The sequence below is a fragment of the Typopeltis vanoorti genome, chromosome 22, assembly GCF_054136105.1.
Source record: "Typopeltis vanoorti isolate ZY-2024b chromosome 22, IOZ_Tvanoo_1.0, whole genome shotgun sequence".
In the NCBI taxonomy this organism is placed as follows: Eukaryota; Metazoa; Arthropoda; class Arachnida; order Uropygi; family Thelyphonidae; genus Typopeltis; species Typopeltis vanoorti.
Genome location: NC_143570.1, coordinates 39,679,602 through 39,692,982, shown reverse-complemented (window position 1 = coordinate 39,692,982; position 13,381 = coordinate 39,679,602). Strand labels below are relative to the sequence as shown.

At 35.3% G+C, this 13,381-nt stretch overlaps 1 protein-coding gene across 2 annotated transcripts in view; it reads right to left on the bottom strand.

Annotated features, from left to right (window-relative positions):
- The window catches only part of LOC150094342 (uncharacterized), a 484,937-nt gene that overhangs the window by 314,755 nt on the left and 156,801 nt on the right, over positions 1-13,381 (bottom strand). For both annotated transcript variants that reach the window (XM_090412362.1, XM_090412363.1), the window contains exons 10-11: positions 6,324-6,506; positions 2,655-2,786 (exon numbers count right to left, since the gene is read on the bottom strand). In XM_090412362.1, the coding sequence (XP_090268488.1) occupies positions 2,655-2,786; positions 6,324-6,506 (315 nt within the window). The remainder of the gene's footprint in view (positions 1-2,654; positions 2,787-6,323; positions 6,507-13,381) is intronic.

The window sequence follows — 13,381 nt, the reverse complement described above, 5'->3', positions numbered from 1 at the left end:
AAATCCATCAAAAAACATCTCCTGCAATGGCAAAGTGGATCATGATTCTTGCATCATGATAATGTACCAACTCATTCAGTTATTTCAACACATGAGTTTCTGGCTCAATCACATTCATACTTCACCTACCTATTCACCAGTTTTGGCTCCCTGTGACTTCTTTCTATTCTCTAAGCTAAAATATGTACTTAAAGGACGAAGGTTTCAAGACATAAATGAAATTAAGCAATGTGCTGAGCAGCTCAAAGCCATTCCTTTAGAAAAAATCCAGAGATGCTTCCAAAAGTGGGAAAATGCTGGGAATTATTTTTAATAAATTATATCCTAGAACTTTTTTGAACAGACCTCTATTCTACATGTAGTATGAGTGACCTTTTAAGGACAAGCCAAACATACTGTAGAAATTTGAAACCGTCCCATCTCTGTTCAGTAAAGTTGTTCTGTAGGCAGTCCATTAGGTGGTACATGACACTGAATATTATAATAAAAAATCAGGAAGCTTCCTGATCAGATCACACATTAATCATATTTTCAGACTATTACTACAGGGAAGGAGAGAGTCAATGGGTCTATCGCCTCTCACCAGATGTTTCCATTCTTGATTTAATATCAAGCAAACAAAGTCTGCACCTGAAGTATCTTCAAGACTGAGGCAACTCGTGGTAAAGGTGGACCTAGCTCTCATCACTCCTTGTCTTAGCATCTCCCATAACGTAAAGCATCTCCTTGCACACATGTATAATGCTATGCATTAAGGGAAGGGCCACTACCCAGACCATTTTCGATCTTTATTGAGGTCTCGTCAGTGGGAGCCAGTTTGCTTACACTTGGATAAAGGATTAACTTAAATTTATTATAGTCTAACCAAGTGGAAAAAACTTCCAACATCTTTCTCTAAATCCAGAGTAAGTTAATAATAAGGCGAGACACCTTTTGGCAACTTGTATAGGTAAATATGAGTTCTCCATTGCTTCCACCTTGGTATCACCACCTCTGGGTCTGGCTTCCACTGATGAGACCTCAATAAAGGTCGAAACCAGTTCAAAGCTTATGTGATGAATGGCAATGCTGTAGCCCATGAAGTTTTAACTGAGGCTCGGCTGTCACCCAGGTCCTGGGTGTGGGGGGAAGATAATGAATGGCAATGCTGTAGCCCGTGAAGCTAACTGAGGCACGGCTGTTGCTGTTACCCCTCGGATGAGATATGAGCAAAGGAGCAGCTCTGCTCGTTGGTGGGATGAGCCTGCCACAGTGTAGAGCCAACCGGTTCTGAGAGTTCTTCTCAGTCGCAGGGTGAGCCTATTACTGAGGGGAACAATGCTGAGTTTTTGGAGTTTGACCTGTACTTGAACATTCAATAAAGATTGAACCCGGTCTGGGTAGTGGCCCTTCCCTTAATGCATGTCTGCAAGGATATGTGCTTTGCATTATGGGAGATACTAAGACAAGGAATGATGAGAGCTTGGGCCACCTTTACGATGAGTTGCCTCAGTCCTGAAGACACTTCAGGCGCAGACTTTGTTTGCTTACACTTGGATAAAGGATTAAACTAAATTTATTATAGTCTAACCAAGTGGAAAAAAAATTCCAACATCTTTCTTAAAATCCAGAGTAATTTAATAATAAGGTGAGACACCTTTTGGCAACTAGTATAGGTAAATATAATCTCTCCATTGCTTCCACCTTGGTATCACCACCTCTGGGTCTGGCTCCCACTGACGAGACCTCAACAAAGGTCGAAACTGGTTGGAAGCTTGGGTGATGAATGGCAATGCTGTAGCCCATGAAATTTTAACTGAGGATCGGCTGTTGCTGTCACCCAGGTCCTGGGTGGGTGGTAATGAATGGCAATGCTGTAGCCCGTGAAGTTAACTGAGGCACGGCTGTTGCTGTTACCCCTCGGATGAGATATGAACGGCTCTGCTCGGTGGTGGGGTGAGTCTGCCACGTTGTAAACGGTTCTGATAGTTCTTCTCAGTGGCAGGGTGAGCCTGTTACTGAGGGGAACAACGCTGAGTTTTTGGAGTTTGACCTGTACTTGAACATTCAATAAAGATCGAAACTGGTCTGGATATGGCCATTCCCTTAATGCATAGTATTATACATGTCTGCAAGGAGATGTGCTTTGCATTATGGAAGATACTAAGACAAGGAGTGATGAGAGCTTGGTCCACCTTTACCATGACTGGCCTCAGTCCTGAAGATACTTCAGGTGCAGACTTTGTTTGCTTACACTTGGATAAAGGATTAAACTAAATTTATTATAGTCTAACCAAGTGGGAAAAAACTTCCAAGGTCTCCTTTCAAGTAGAGAGCAGAAGTCACTTTCTCCCAATAGGGATCAAAAACTCGTACAAGTTTCATCTGTAAATGTCCTTCTCCCAGCCACTTTTGCCTTGTATATACTGTGGGACAACCTGTCTTCCTTTCCATGATTTTTAGACTATTCTTTCCACTTTCTAGATCCAGAAATTTGCACTAACCAAGTTATAACATTTATCCATGTGGAAACTGAGTCTTTCATTCCTCACTATATCCAAAATATTTTGATAAAATTACCAGAGGTTGTCCAACATGTAGTGAAAATAAACGGATTTTAAAGTTCAGTTATTTGTATAATTCTTATGACAGTATATATACACGGACACACTTACAAAAGAGAACAGCAAGACTTGGAGATGATTCTATTAAGTTGATCAGCATCTTTTCTGTGACATCCTCAATTTCATCCTTTGTTAACTGATCTATAAACCACTGTAATACGTGATCTTCATCGGCAAGGTCACCTAGATTTCATGGTAAATAACACCACATAATTAAAAACAATATTCAAATAAAAAAACATTTATGTGAAGTGCTTAAGTTATAAATAACTACTTTAAAAAATTATCATGCTAAGTATGACAAGTTTTTATTGTTATCTTTAAAATCATAAAATTATTTCACTCTTTTCTTATTATCATCGTGTGTCATATTCTTCTTAAGTTTTTCACGAACCTTGATGGTTCGTGAAAAACTTAAGCTGTGGACTTCACAACTGCAACCATCTCGAGGATAAGGTGGTTGACCCTATGCCTCACGGTGTGTCCTATGTCTGTAAATGCGTGTGTTCACGGGACTGGTTTGCCTGTTCTGGGGGGAGGGACAAAAAACCAGAGTTGCTGGGTGAAAAAACAAAAAACCCCCTACCTCCATATGAAACTGGCTAACTCACCTTCAGTCGAAAGAGCCTAGATAAAGGTTCCTCACATCTTTGACGGAAATCAAACCCATGTCTTTCCAATCAAAGGGCTTAGTCTATTCTGACTGAGCTATGGAGGCTCCCATGTGTCATATTGCATGAATTAAATGTGATTCACATCATGTCTCAGCAAAAAATTTTGAATAATCACGATGCATTCATCTGATTAATCATTTTGACACATTATTATTATATTGGCATTTCTAATAAGCATGAAGAATCACTGTAGAAGACCCCACACTGACCATTATTTCCATAATAGCAATCATATATTTCTTGAATTCATTCCCTGACAAACTGTCAGGGAATGTTTCAATAATGGAATACCATGAGTCAGCATAATCAAAAGAAATATAAAAATGGAGAAAAACACATGGTAAAGATTTATTTAATGCAAAATTTTTACCCTACGTGTCATAGATATCAACAGTACAGATCATAAACAGCAATTAAACAATAACACTAAGCCATGTGATTAGTGTACCCAGGAAAATGGGCAGAGAATCATTAGCTTTCTGTTCCATTGTGAAGTGGATTTTACGGAGATGGCTATTTAAATGCATTAAAAATGTATCCAATATGTTTAGACCATATGGTCAAATAACAACCACATCATCAGCATAGCATAGCCAAACCACTGGTTTGAGAGTGACTATACTCATAGCTATCTTTTCCCAGTATTCTATGTAAAAATTGGCTAAAGGAGGAGAAAGGGGGGGGGACCCACTGCTGTCTATAGTTTAGTATATCTTCCCTTTCCATATAAAATAAGCTGCAAGTACTGTAAATTTAAGTAGTTCAAATATATCTGGGGATAAATGTGACCAGTAAATCAAGAGTTTCAAATAGTAGTGCATTAGTAAATAATAAAGTGATATTAAAACTAATCGTTATGTCTGAACTTTTTAAGATATGGTTTCTCTAAAATACTTTTTAGGTGAACAGAATTTTTAACAAAGGAAAGGAGAATTATATGTGAGGATGACTAGTAATTTAGCTAAATGTTAGCAAGTGTGTATGTGGGACTGTTTATACTATCTACAATAGGGCATAGAAGTGTACATGTTTGTGAATTTTAGATGATCCATATATTTTTGGTGTTTTAATATGAAAAGGCTTGAGTTGTTAACAGTTGCTTTCAGCCAGGAAGTGACTTTTTTCAATAATTTGCAAACTTAATTCTTTTGAGAATAAGTAGGACCACAATCTATAATTTGGTATATAGACTAATCTTGTAAAAGTATGTGCATTTTGCTTTCATATTCAGCTAAATTTATCACTACAGTTGCATTACCTTTCTCTACTTTGGGAGGCTTGGAATGGATTAAATTGTTGGCCACATCCAAACAAATGTTACTGGCTGTTGCTGGAGGCAGATTGTATATTCCCTGTTCAACGGAGGCCATTATTTTGGCTTTTAAAACTTGCTTAGGAGTAACAGCAAAGTTATGTCCTCAACACACAGCTTCATCTAAGGCTACTGATAATAAATTCACAACAACGCAATTTTGTTTGTTGTAAATGCAGTCATTTTGTAGCACTATGATGCTGGGTATTTCAAATTTTTTCTGGTGCTGGTTTTTAACTTGAATGAATTCTTTATCAGCTGTTGCATCAGAGATACTGTCAAGGACATCCCACAGTTCATCGCATTAAGCATTGATAGTTGCATTTATTTATGAGAACTCCATACGAATAGTGCTAATCTCTTCGCATAATAGTGCTAAATTTGCCAGTTTGTAAATATGCTGGGCTTGGCTGCGTGAGACTTGCTTTAAATTCTGACACAGTTTGGTACTGTAATTTGGTATTTGGTATCTCGGCACCTCTTTAAGAAGGCTAACCTGTTTAGCTGCCATGCCAATTTTAACTTTCACTTACTGAATTGTCTAGCCTTGCACATGATATCATCTCTATGAAGAATTCTCAAACGCGTTGAAAGGCTTATGTGTTGGCAGTACATGTTCATTTATTTTCACAATATTAATGACAACACACAATGATAAAAAAATAATTAATATTTATTAACTTATTTGCTGATATTTCACTGGTATTATATCCAGCATCTTCAGAGAAAATGTGTTGAATGATTTGCAATTCTAATTTATTGCAGAGAAAATAATTATTACCAAATATGAATTAGCATCAAAATCGACGTACTTTGTAGGTTATACAACCATGTAAACACATAAAAATATAATATAAATTACAAGAAAACTGTTATTTAAAAACATTCACAAAATTAGAATAATTTTTAACGTGGTTCAAAATCTTAGAACAATGCCAAAATAAATGCACAAAAATTACAGTCAAAGGGAAACAACATGATAATTAATACTTTGTTGCCTCACCCTTAGCTTTTATTCCCTTAGTTGGGAATAAAAAACAGAACCATAACGATAATGCTGGATATATTTTTTATGCAAACCAATCAGTCAATCAGGCCAGCATCTATTTCTTTTATCTCACCTATAGTACTAATGTAACATAGGTTAGATTTTATAACCTTTCATGGAATGGATTCACATAAAAAAATGACAGCACGATCTGTCAAGCTATGTAGGTATTAAGTGATATATGTTTGTTATTCTAATTTTAAATATTAGCAATAGTAAAATCATATTTTATTAGTTTCTCCTGGAAAAATTGTGGCTATATATACATATATATATATATATATATATAAGATTAAAATTTAACTTACCCAAGAAAGTATAACAAAAACCTTTAATAAATCACTACTAGTTTCATCGGTATTCCGACTTCTTCAGGTGAGTAAGAAATAACATAAAACTTATAAAAATAATGAAGTAAAAAACATGGACTTTCCAGCTTAATAAAAAGAAGCAGAATAGTAACAGTCATATTTGAATAGGTGACCACATGCTACTGTTGGCATGAGTAGAATGTGTATGACAGCTAATTTTAGATCGCCAGTATTGGATTACTGCAATATGTGAATCAGTAGATTTTATGTATGTAGATTTTAATCATCCCGAGTGTAATCATGTGGTAAACATTAGAAACATAAATGTGCCTAAATACTATTGCAGCATAATGAATATAAAAACAAGTCATTTACCATCATAAACATTGGGAAGTCGTTTATAAAAGAATACCAATGCTGGGAGACTTTCAATTCCATATTTCTCAGCAGCTGTAAGGTCATCAGTTTTCACAAATATTATTCCATTCTGATCAGCTTCATCATCAATTTTCTCCAATTCATGTAATACTCCATCACTATCTTCAGAAGAACTATCATCTGTATCAGAGAGATAATGAAGTAATAAAACAAGAATTAATTCATGATGAATGGGGAAAAAAAAAATAAAACAATACATTTTTTAGACCTCACAATATGTTTAATACAGTATTAATTTCCAATGTTAATCTATTTTCTTTGGTTATTTTCTTAAATAATTAGTATTTTATAGTTTGTTACTACTGATTTTTATGTACAGGGTAGATATAAAATAACTTTCCCTCTTTGAAGGCATCTGTAGCTAAAACCAATAAATGGAATGAGACCAAATTCTATACTGAGACTTTTGAAGGCATGGGGAGATCACTTCCACAGAAAAAAGATTTAGTACCAAAAGTCGACGATACGGGAAATTTTGGCACCGGTAGAGCCCAAAACAAGCAGATAATTACATTAAGGGCAGATAAAATGGAATAATAACATTTCGATGGTGTAAGGGACAGCTGCGTCACTCATTCCAGCTGGTAGGACGTGTATTGAGCAGAATTCATCAGTCATTTGAATAATTGCCTGAATGTTCCCAATCCCTTTTTAAGTGAAACTGGTGGTGCTGCTGTCACATATGCACAGTAAAATTTGCATAATCGTTTTTACCTAGGTTTACTGCAAATATCTGACTGCTTTCATCTCCGCCAGCACCAAAATTCCACCTACCGGCGACTTTTGGTATTAAATCTTTTTTTCACGGTATTCATCTCCCCATGCCTTCAAAAGTCTCAATATAAAATTTGGTCTCATTCCGTTTATTGGTTTTAGACTAGATGCCTCCAAAGAGGGAAAGTTATTTTATGGCTGCCCTGTATTTATAGTTTTTGATATATTTTCTGATATTTATTGCAATAAACTAATATTAAAGGTAGTATCATAAAATGGCATCAAAACCTTGGAAAAACAATACAGCAGGATACTAAAGACTAACACTGCTGAAACTGTTAATAAGGTGGCTTCCTCCAGTTAACAGAATCATGCTATTTCAGAAACTGACAAAGATATTGCGTATGAATTAACTTTGGAAATACCTAGACTAAGGCAAATTATTAGATGGAAGTTAGGGGAATTAGAAAGGTTGAAAAGTAGTTACACAACTATGGATTACTTGGAAACCAGGTACCCTGAAGCTGCAATCTTGCCTACTGTGAATAAAAGGAAGGATAGCCAACATTAGAATATCAGAACACCAAGACTAGATCAATTTCTATAACTATGGCTGTCGGGTTTAGCAGGCCATGCTCAGGATACCCCTCATAGGATCAGATGGGAAAAGGCCATCCTATTCCACAGAAGCAAATTTAAATTTGAGAGGCATTTCCTGGAATCTGCTTCTGCTCTCAAGAATCATCCTAACCACAAATAAGCATTCTCAACCATAGCCAATGGGTGGTGTAATTTTAGGATTATAAGCATCTTCTCTATTTTTCCTGTTCATTACCGAAATAATTCCTGCATGCATGTATTAATATAAGTGTATTATTCCTCTGAAGGCGCCAATTTAACTTTAGTAAACTATTGAAATAATAATTTAAAAGTTTCGTCATTATATTGTATACACTGTTAGTTTTACTAAATAACATTAAGTGATTATTTCATTATGTTTTCTTTAACTGTTAATGCAGTGGGAGAAAATAGAGTATAGAGACATGCAATGAGGGTGAAAGATTTGTCATCTGTCCACAAAGAGGGGGATCTAGACTTTTGGCCATGTCTTGAATGACTCTCCCTACATATTCTATTTTGATCTCCAGTTACAATCCAGCAGTTCTAGGAAAATTCGGCATAAACATTTACACCATAAGACATTTTGCATTAATTTTTGTAAATAATCAATGGATGATAAAGGGTATTATAAAATCTTTAAAAAGGCAAATCTTTATTAAGGTGAATGTCAGTGATATATAACATAATGAAATATATAAAAATTGTGCAAATTAAAAGAGATGCGCATAAATAATTAACTTTTTGCTGCAGATCATCAATTCAACAAATCCATCAGTAACATTGCTCACTGGAAAAAATGCTAATGCTATGAAGTATTTAATTTTCGTGTTGAATTCAGTATTTGTTTGATAGCGTAACTTCAAACCAATGGTAACAATTTTGCGATAAAGATTTTGTGCCATTTGAAATAAACAACCTGTTATAGTTGTCGATGTAAATATGTTAGAAAAAGTGTTGATAATTGCTTTCTGGAAGTCAATCATTAATGTTTCAGAATCTAATGATGAACATAAGCCATATAAGGCATGGTATAATCTGCTGTAAGTTAATTCTGATTTGCCAGGAAGCAAAGCAAAAAGCTGCCATGGAATCCTTAGGGATCTCGTGTCAGTCCCAAGCCTGGATATAGGAGGAGAGTCGATCAGATGAGTGTCGATGCTCTGACTGTAAAGAAAAAACATGATTGTTATCTGATGCCTATATGATTAACAGCTACAACATGCCAGCTCGGAAGTTGCCCGGATCAACAAGGTCCACGTTACCAATCGAGTGATTCCATATCATACTCATTACCTGATGGTGATATCTGCTTCAATTCTTCAGTCAGCTTCCCAATGCTGTCTAAATCTAGTTTTTTTTTCATAACTTACTACAGTATCTTGTCCATCGCTTTACAATTTTATCTTTATTCATCAATATTTTGCCTTCCTCGTCTTTAACTGTGGTCTGTTTTGGTTGCCACCTTCTCTTAATGGTTCTAATCATTATGTACACCTCCCAAGTTTTATGCTCTCCATAGTACTTTTCTATATTATTGCATTGGGCTTCTAACCATCTCATCTTATCAGGCTCACTTCTTTTTTTACCACATTACATTTTCTTCTATATTGCTCCTCTATTTGTTCGGATGTATCCCTTCTTCAGTGTTTCTTGTCTAATCCATTTCTTCTTGATCTTCTCTTCTTCTTCTGGTAAAGTTTCTTCAGCTGCATCTTCTATTGCCTTCATTACTCCTTTCATTCTTATATTCGAATTTTTTTTCTTTGTCCACACATCTAAGTTTTCCTCTAACACTGTTCTGTTCTGAATCTTCTTCCTATTTGTGCTTCACTTATTCTTGCTCTCTTCGTTTCTGATGATGGGATTTATATTTTCTTTTTAATTTCAACTTGATGTTTGCAATAAACTGTGATCTGAGTCTCTATCCACTCCTTGAAAAGTTCGACACTGCTGTACTAATGTTATCCATCTTCTTTTAATCATATCAATTATGTTCTTGGTTTTCCCACCATTTGATCGCCACATCCATTTTCTACGCTCCTTTTGCTGGACTCTGGTGTTACAGATCATCATCTTGTGGTCCACATCAATTCTAATATTTTTTCACCTTGTTTATTTCTTTCTCCGAAACCATATTTTCCCATGACTCTTTCCAAACCATCATTAAATATTCCAATCTCCTTGAATAATTAGTACATCCATCTTGCTTTGGTATTTTTCCTACTGTCTCTGTCAGATCTTTGTAAAATAAGTCAAAATAATCTGTGCTGTCAGATGTGGGGACATATATCTGGACTATTGATATATTAAATGGTTTTCCTTGAAATCTTGCTGCTATGATTCGTTCACTGATTGGTAGCCTAAGAGTGCCTTTCTAGCTTTTTTTTGTTAAGAAGGAAACCAACTTCTGTTTCATGCTTAGTGTCATGCCATGACCATATGATTTTGCATCTATTTACATGTATCTTTCCTGATGATGTCCACTGCAACTCCACGTCCTAGTATATCACACCGATATCTCTTCATTTCCTCATGAAGCAATTTTAGTTTTCCTGCCATCCAACGTGTCCATACATTCCATGTTCCTACTGATAATAGTTCTGTTAGTTTCAGTTTCTATTTCCTTTCAGTATCACACTTTTTGATCAACCCAGATCGCTCAATTGGTATCGCAGACCTTGTTGATCCGTATGACTTCCAAGCGGGCGTGTTGTAGCTGTTAATAGTATAGGCATCAGATAACAATTGTGTTTTTTCTTTATAGTCAGAACATCGACACTCATCTGATCGACTCTCCTCCTATATCCAGGCTTCGGACTGACACGAGATCCCTAAGGATTCCATGGCAGCTTTTTGTTTTGCTTCCTGGCAAATCAGAATGAACTTACAGTAGATTATTCTGTGCCTTAAAGGGCTTACGTTCATCATTAGATTCTGAAACGTTAATGGTTGACTTCCAGAATGCAACTATCAACACTTTTTCTAACATATTTACATCAACAACTATAACAGGTTGTTTATTCATATGGCACAAAATCTTTATCACAAAATTGTTGCCATTGGTTTCAAGTTACGTTATCAAACCGATACTGAATTCAACAACCAGTGAGCAATGTTACTGATGGATTTGTTGAATTGATCTGCAGCAAAAAGTTAATTATTTATGCGGCATCGCTTTTAATTTGCACAATTTTTAAACATTTCATTATGTTATGTATCACTGACATTCACCTTAATGAAGATTAGCCTTTTTAATGATTTTATAATACCCTTTATCATACGTTGATTATTTACCAAAATTTATGCAAAATGTCTTATGGTGAAAATGTTTACGGCGAAATTTTCCAGTTACACAATCCAGCAGAGTAAGTGGCAACAGGATAACTCAACAAATGGCTGGAAAGTCTCCTGATTTGTTACTATCCAATTTGGTCTCATATACTATTGGATGGCTGGCCTCCAGAACTGCTTTACTGCTGTATCCCTGAAATGGGAAGAGTCTGGATACCTACAGCAGATTTGACACGTACTTGAAGAATGTGTTACTTGAAGGATATGTGTGCATGCTTATTGGCAAGCTGAAGTAACAATAAAAATTGTTCAAGTCACCAATAAGCATATCCCTGAGGAGGTCTAGTTGTTGTTTCCTCTAACTATGGAAGGTATGCTTTTTTAAAAACAATATTTTTTCCAGTATAAAACCACAAACAAAGATGTCAAATAAAAACTTTTTTTTTTATTTCGACTAGTTTTGTGAAATATTTTATTTCACTTCATCAGGAAATAACATAAATACACTAAAAACTAGAAAGCAATTAATAACAGTTAATATTTATAGTGAAAAACATTTGAAAATGTTTAAACAATGGAAAGCATACATTTGCTAGTTTCTATTTGACATCTTTGTTTGTGATTTTATACTGGAAAAAACAATTCTGAAAATAAGAAACTATGACACATTTTAGGAATGTTGGTCAAGTGAGTTTATTTATCATCCTACTAGTTTCACCGATTTTTTGCTATTGGCTTCTTCAGGGATACAATTGATAAGCGATACGAAGGTAACAGACTAGGTTTTAACTGACAGTTCTAATTCATACAAAATTAGTATTGTGCGAGACAATGCATGTGTCTCGGGAACATGATTTATTTGTTATGAGACATAATGTAATTGGCGTGAAAGTTCATTTCTTTGATGTTTAGTGATCTAATTAAAGTTTTCCAAATTTCTGGTAGGATTAGACCTTGATTCTTATTCAAGTTTCCTGTTGAACAGGTGACCATAGCAGCCTCCTTGAAGGTTCTGGAATGGTAGTTCTCTTCTATATAGGGCACATGACTCTTATCCCACTCAATAAGATGGTTGGTAGATGCAAAGTGGGAAGAAAGGCCTGAAATATCTTGTCTGTTGTTTCTAACATAGCCTATGTGCTCCTTCTTTCTCGTTTTGAAGCTTCTAGAGGTCTGACCAACGTAACTAACACCACAGGAACAAGGTATATTATATACTCCAGAGTACTTGTAGAATGGATGAGAGTCTTTTGGTGATCTTAAAAATTTCCGAATAGTATTGACCGGATTGAATGCTACTCTAATATTGTGTGGTTTTAGAAGGATAGCCAATTTTTTGGAAATGCTGCTGACAAATGGAATAGTTATAGTACTGATGTAATGAGTGTTATCACGTTGTCTTTGTGGTATATCCAAAAAGAGAATCTTGTTGCAGAGTTTTTTAGGATAACCATTTAAGGATAGCTCTCTGGATATTGTAGTTAATTCTTTTTGTAAATCATCTTGGTCTGTGGTGTACTGTATAGCTCTTTTCTTAAACATATGGATAATGCTGATTCTGGGATATATGATGTGACGAGTTGAAATGGAGGTAACGTCCAGTATTTGTAAGTTTTCTATACACAGACAGGTTGATACTGTTATTGGTTTGTTTCTTTATTAGGATTTCTAGGAATGGAAGTTTTTCATCTTTTTCAATTTCTAATGTGAATCTGATGGTATGGTGTAAACTATTTGGTTGAGATAATCAAGGAGGCTGCTATGGTTGCCCGTTCAACAAGAAACCCGAATAAGAATCAAGGTCTAATTCTACCAGAAATTTGGAAAACTTTAATTAGATCACTAAACATCAAAGAAATGAACTTTCACGCCAATTACATTATGTCTCGTAACAAATAAATCATGTTCCCGAGAAACGCGCATTGTCTCGCACAATACTAATTTTGTATGAATTAGAACTGTCAGTTAAAACCTAGTCTCTTACCTTCATATCGCTTACCAATTGTATCCCTGAAGATGCCGACAGCAAAAAATCGGTGAAACTAGTAGGATGATAAATAAACTCCTTTGACTAACATTCCTAAAATGTGTCATAGTTTCTTATACAAGTAGTAAAGAAAGAAAATCACACCAGTTCTGAAAATGTTCTATCTCCTATGGAAGGCATGCTTCTGCAGCTTAACAAGAGCCCCATTTGTGGGAAACAGCTGCTGTGCAAGGTGGGAGAGATTATATATCATGCTTCATTAACTGTGTAGCTCAGGCATATATATAGATATATAAAAATACATAAATATATTATATTTATCTAGTTTATGTATCAACAAATCAGAATACCATGTGTGAATTTATTCAGACTAAACACTTAT